The sequence below is a fragment of the Terrapene carolina genome, unplaced genomic scaffold (assembly GCF_002925995.2).
Source record: "Terrapene carolina triunguis isolate 2854851 unplaced genomic scaffold, T_m_triunguis-2.0 Scaffold210, whole genome shotgun sequence".
Lineage (NCBI taxonomy): Eukaryota > Metazoa > Chordata > Testudines > Emydidae > Terrapene > Terrapene triunguis.
In genome coordinates this window covers 11,426,949-11,432,948 of record NW_020664561.1, presented here as the reverse complement: position 1 = coordinate 11,432,948, position 6,000 = coordinate 11,426,949, and the positions used below count along the sequence as shown (strand labels likewise).

General features: G+C 41.3%; 1 protein-coding gene across 6 annotated transcripts in view; it reads right to left on the bottom strand.

Moving 5' to 3' along the window:
• LOC112105868 (ras-specific guanine nucleotide-releasing factor RalGPS1) overlaps positions 1 to 6,000 on the bottom strand; it is a 294,309-nt gene that overhangs the window by 196,092 nt on the left and 92,217 nt on the right. For 5 of the 6 annotated variants that reach the window (XM_026655681.1, XM_026655680.1, XM_029912319.1 and 2 more), the window contains one exon: positions 265 to 348. The exons of the other annotated variant lie outside the window; for it this stretch is intronic. In XM_026655681.1, the coding sequence (XP_026511466.1) occupies positions 265 to 348 (84 nt within the window). The remainder of the gene's footprint in view (positions 1 to 264; positions 349 to 6,000) is intronic. 6 annotated transcript variants of the gene reach the window in all.

The following is a 6,000-nucleotide window of genomic DNA, read 5'->3' as shown; positions in this document are numbered from 1 at the left end:
CCAATACTTCTGTTAGTCTTAAAGGTGCCACAGGACCCTCTGTTGCTTTTTACAGATTCAGACTAACATGGCTACCCCTCTGATACTAAACAGGACTAAAGTAATCACACTGTTGCACCTAAGCAAGCCGTTTACATCACAGGCATGTCAATCCCCAAATATTTAGCAGTGAATGACAAAAATATATAGATTAAACATTCCACTTGGATGATTTTTAACACTGATACATACAATCATGTTGCCATTATTATAATAAGAACTCACATGGTTGAATCTTCTTGTGAAGGCAACTGCATTTGGAGCAGAACTGTACTTCTCTTTCTTATTCCACCCACAACTTGACAATTCCTAGAATATGAGGATGACAACTGGTTTATAATATTTATAGTTTATTGAGTGCCATCAGCATATTCAGTACAAAACAAAGACAGACATGGTTATATACATTTCAAGGTACTCAAATCTTCATTTTCTTTATTTTGGCAATGAAATGCAACAATGCACTGAGGTAACAAATATGTAGAGTTAAACTTTTTCCAGACTGCTTTGGTATGTTTGCATCTATTGGGTTGGATGCAAAGAAGACATATACAGAAAAAAATCTCATTGTTTACTAAGTAAATACTATTCCTAAATTTTCAAAATCTGATTTTAGGGTTTGATTTTGGTTGAATTCAGGGTTTGGGGTATTTTGTTTTGTTGTGTTGTGTTTTGAAATGGATGAAATAACACAATAGCAATTTGGTGGGTTTCAGACTGAAAGTTCTATTTTTAGATTTACATGTGGCCTGGAAGAGCATAGAGGGATGACATGTTTAGAGGTTTGGTTTAAGGTAATTTCTTCAAGACGTTTATTGAAGAAAAAAAATGTATCTAACTGATATGCATCGACAGTTGCATCTTATATACATAATCCAGTATGTTTCATTAAACTGTACACTAAATTTAAAAAAAAAAGTTTACAAACAAAACTGAGAGGGCCATCATCTCCTCCGGTGGTTGCAGTGGCAGGAACTAGAATGGCCCCTTTCTTGTGTTAGTTGTTTATCCACAATACCCAGTCTTATTTAAGAGACTGCTTGACTGCCCGCATTGAAAATGTGAATCACTGGCCTTGTAATTAGCCCAGAATGTCATGTCATCAAACAACCTGGGTAACATGGCAGCAAGTCATGAGAGAAAAACAGGTGATTTCTCATTTAAACCTAAAAATAGAGCCCCTAATAATTCATTTACTTCTAAATTCTAACAAATTATTTCTAATTTCTAGTATCTGAAAAAAAGATTTTCAAAACTATCAAATTATGATTCCTTCCCTAATACCTCCACCCCAACTACCACCAGGATTTTATATGGAAAATGCAGCTCTCCATTGCTATTTATCTACAATTAATTCTGAAGGAGCAGATCTAGTTAAAATTTCTTACTTCCAAATTGTATAGGTACATGCACCAACAACAATGATACATTTGCCTCGTCTACATCACACAACATACACACAGCACAAAAAATCTACCTCACAAAGTAATGCAAAATCCTACACAGTATGGGTCAGATTTTCAGTATGCACAGTTTTGCATCTGCTCAATCCTTTATCTACATGCACAAATCTGGGGTTAAGTGCATGCAACAGAGTTTGTCTGCATGAATACTGAATACTTGTATTTTGACAATCTGCCAATTATTAAATGGCCAAATAGCAAAGTAGCTTCATTTGTTTCAATTTATTACTGTTTCTCTCAAGCCCTTTAAACATTTACACAATTTTAACACCACAGACATAGTACCATAACTTATCAAAACCAAGCACTACTCCACTGGCTTCCACTTTATTGGTACAACAAAATTAACACACAACTATTGTATTCAACTCATAAGGTGTTTAATCACAATCACACTGAGAAGGCCTCCTCAGCCCCAGTAACCCCCTCCCATCCCAGGAAGCACCTCACATGACTAACAGATGTGGATACATCAGAGAGGCAGGAGGTCTCTCAAATAGTGAGGACCTAAACCATTTAGGGCTTCAAATATAGGAACACACATTCTTTAATTTCATATCAATATGATATACAATACACTGTATACTGTTAACATAGTACCAACAAGAGACCACAAGTATTTCCAAAGTGTATCTTTGAGATTACAGACTTTAATTTGTCAGACTGTTTGCTAAGAGATACATGATGCCTTTGGAAGTATAAACAATTTCTCCCAGCTGTAGAATTGAGTGGAAAGTAGGATGCTTTTCTAATTATTGATGAAAAATCTTTGTTCCTGCAGTGTTCTCAAAGCGATCTCTGTGGTTCTCATTCATATTCCAAATGAGGAAGTGATCCAGGAATGCATTACATTCACATTCCCCAGAGCAAAGTTTGGCAATGAGTGACTAGAACCTTTAGGAAATACTTATGGTCAAAATATAGGGCCTCTAATGATAATATGAGTGAGAGAAGGCAAATCTTGAGACACATCCATGCACCCAATTGGAATGAGAAAATCACTTTTGATAAATACTCAGTGTGAAAGAGTCTCCATTTGGAATCCCCTGTACTTGAGGATCTTTGATGTCCAATAAGGGCCTGATCACTCCAGACCTTTTCTGCAAGTAAAAGAGAAGTTGGATAACTTCTCCTTTGGGGAACTGGTTCTACAGTCCCAATGGAAAGTAGTGGTTCTACTGCCAAGAACAACCCAGTTTGTTTTGAAGATTTATTTTTTTTTAAATGTCTGTAATGCAGCAATCTTTTGGGAACTTTTCAGACTGAAATACCCTTGCTCTTCTATCATAAGAACCCATCTGTCTACAATGGAGTTCTTTCACATGGGGGAGGGGGAAAAGAGGGAGAGAAAGAGAGAGATCTGCTAGTCAGACAGGGATCTGCTGCTTCTCCCAAGTGGAGAGCCTGGGCATTTGTTGCGCTTAAGGATTGCACACGCTCCTGCCAGGACTTTCCTCCCATGAAATTCCTGTTTCCATATCTTCCAATGTTTGGTGTCTGACCTCTTCTGTTGATCCTGGAGTGATCATAGTAGAAAACAAATGGAACTGTCTGAAATCCCTTTTATGGCACCCTACAGCAGAAAGATTTCCTTTTCTGAATTTCCACCACACACTTTGCCTAGTCTCTCTCACCTTTTCAGCTGCAAAAAGAAATGGAAGCCACAAGTTGTTTTGCTTGCTTGTCTGCTCTCCGGACAGGATTCATGGGTGTCCTAGTAATTGCACTGGATGCGTTTGACCAGGTGGACATTGTGATTGAATCCACAGTGGCATTTTCCTTGAAGGATGCTGTGACCGATTTCATGTTAAGAAAGGCTGTCTCTGTCTTTCAGTGGGAGCAGTCCTCTAAACCATGTTAGATATATTCAAGCAAAATAGATGGCGAGACAGAAGAGATTCATCTGTGGCTTAATTATTCCTACACAATGAGAATTCTATTTTCCAGTCCACTTTGTCAATGGGGAAGGGGAAGAATCTGTCAATGGGCATGACCATTTATTTTGCCTCAGCAGTCACAGCCACATCCCTGGTATCTGCACCAAACAGTAGGTAGGTTTTTTTAATCCTGGAATTTATAATATTTCATGAGATGTCTATTAAGGCACTTCTTTCAATGGCTATTTTCATTCTGAACTGATCACTTCCTCAACAACTGCACTGATGGGAAATAAGTTTCAATTTTTGAGCTGGAGGGGAAATATTTCCCCTATAAAGAGACTGGATTTCTGCTTGGTTTATTCTGGAGGTATAACTAAGATCAGTGTCTCCTTACTGTGGTTTTAAAATATTCATGAGGAAACAGACTGTTCTGTGAGGGAATCTGAGTCTTCAGAATCAGATTCTAACAAATCTCCTTCCTTGAGTGATGTAGAATCTGAGGTGTCATACTGAAGATGGCTATACTGCCTTCTTTGTCTTTTTCTTGTAACATTTTGATTCGTAAACCCTGTTGATTAATTCTGTGAGAATGGGTGCAGAGAATCAAGCCCAGCTATGTTTATTTTATTTTACTTTACTTTGAGGGAAGATTTTGGCTTTTATAAGGTAGTCACTTGAAGTTCTCTGGGATGACTGTCACTAGGCTGTGTGGGCTTAGGATCTGGAGAGACTGCAGAAGGAAAGAAACCAGTCTAACTCACCAATGCCATCACCGTTCAGCAAAGGGAGGTAAAATAAAAGAGAAGCGGAGAAAAACGTCTGGGTATTCCTTCAAGGAAAAGAAAAATCAAAATAAAAGGGAAAGCCACTGCAGAGACAGACACACCAGGCAGTAATATGGTGGATAAGGCCTTTTCTCACCTAACTTGTCCTGAACAAAACATTAGATGCCTCATGGAATAGGGATTATAAATTCTAATTCTATAGTATGAGACAATATATTCAGGTAATGATTAAGAAAAGTTTTGTAAATGAGTTCCAATAGTTCATGGATTAGGGACCCAATTTTATGGAGTTCCAGGGGCTTCTGTATAGATTATTTAGGTTAATCTTTCTATCTATGCAAGTGTTCAGTCTAGAAGATACCATCAGAGATGCTTAGTTTTGCAGTTCTCAAACTGTGGATTTGTGTCTCCAGAGATGTCAAATATAAAGGGAAGGGTAACAACCTTTATGTATGCAGTAACAAAATCCCTCCTGGCCAGAGGTACAGAATCACTTACGTGTAAGGGGTTAATCAGTTCAATTAACCTAGTTGGCACCAGACCAGAAGGACCAATGGGGAAAGAAGACACTTTCAAATCTGGGGGGGGGAGGGGGAGAAAAGGGGAGGAAGGTTTTGTTTGTGCTCTCTTTGTTGATTCCCTCTTGGGACAAAGAAAGAGACCAAGTAGGTAAACCAGCTCCAAAAAAGATCCTATAATGATACATCTAAAATTACAGAAATTGATCATAAGCCGGTTCGTTTATAAGCCGACTCCCCCACAAGATGGATAAGTAAAAATGGAAAATTTTTATAACTCGTTCATAAGCCGACTCTATAAATCAGGGGTCAGCAAACTTTGGCTCCCGGGCCATCAGGATAAGCCGCTGGCGGGCCGAGATGGTTTGTTTACCTTGAGCGTCCGCAGGCATGGAGGTAAACCTAAGTAAACAAAGTGTCCCGGCACACCAGCTGCTTACCCTGACGGGCCGGGACAGCAACTGGTGGGGAAATTTGGGGGGGGGGGGGGGGGAGAAGTGGGGGGTCAGGGGAGTAACCCCTGTGACCACCCCCTACATGACCCCACCCCTTGCCCGGGACCCCCACACTCTCCCCCGTCCCACCTTATCTGGGATGGGCCAGGGGAGGATGTCTCTGACCTGGCTGGAGCTGCTCTGGCAGGCTGGGCAGCGCGGCTGCAGCTTGCTATGGCGGGCCAGACCGAGCGGCGCGGCCACAGTGTGCTCCGGCGGCGTGGCCACAGCCTGCTCTGGGGGGCAGGGCCGAGCGGCACAGCTGCAGCCTGCCAGCCCCGGATCTGCAGCTGCTTCGGAGGCTGGGGGGAGAGCATCATGGCCAGAAGCAGAGAGACTCTGGCCCCACCTCTTCCCTTCTGGCTGTGCTGTCTCTCCTTGCTCCCTCTGTTGGGGGGAGGGACCGTGTCCCACCTCTCCCTCTCTATACCCGTTCATAAGCCGACCCCCTTCTCTGGTGCTTCCCTTTTTTACTTAAAAAATTCAGTTTATGAACGAGTATATACGGTAATAGCAAGAAAATGCATTAGATTACACCTCTACCCCAATATAACGCGACCCGATATAACACGAATTCGGATATAACGTGGTAAAGCAGTGCTGCGGGGGGGGGCGGGGCTGCGCACTCCAGCGGATCAAAGCAAGTTCGATATAACGCGGTTTCACCTATAACGCAGTAAGATTTTTTTGGCTCCCGAAGACAGCATTATATCGGGGTAGAGGTGTATCTTTTGTTTTAGCTTGTGAATTTTCCCTATGCTAAGAGGGAGGTTTATTCCTGGTTTTTTTGGGGTAACTTTAAAACTAAGCCTAGAGGGGAA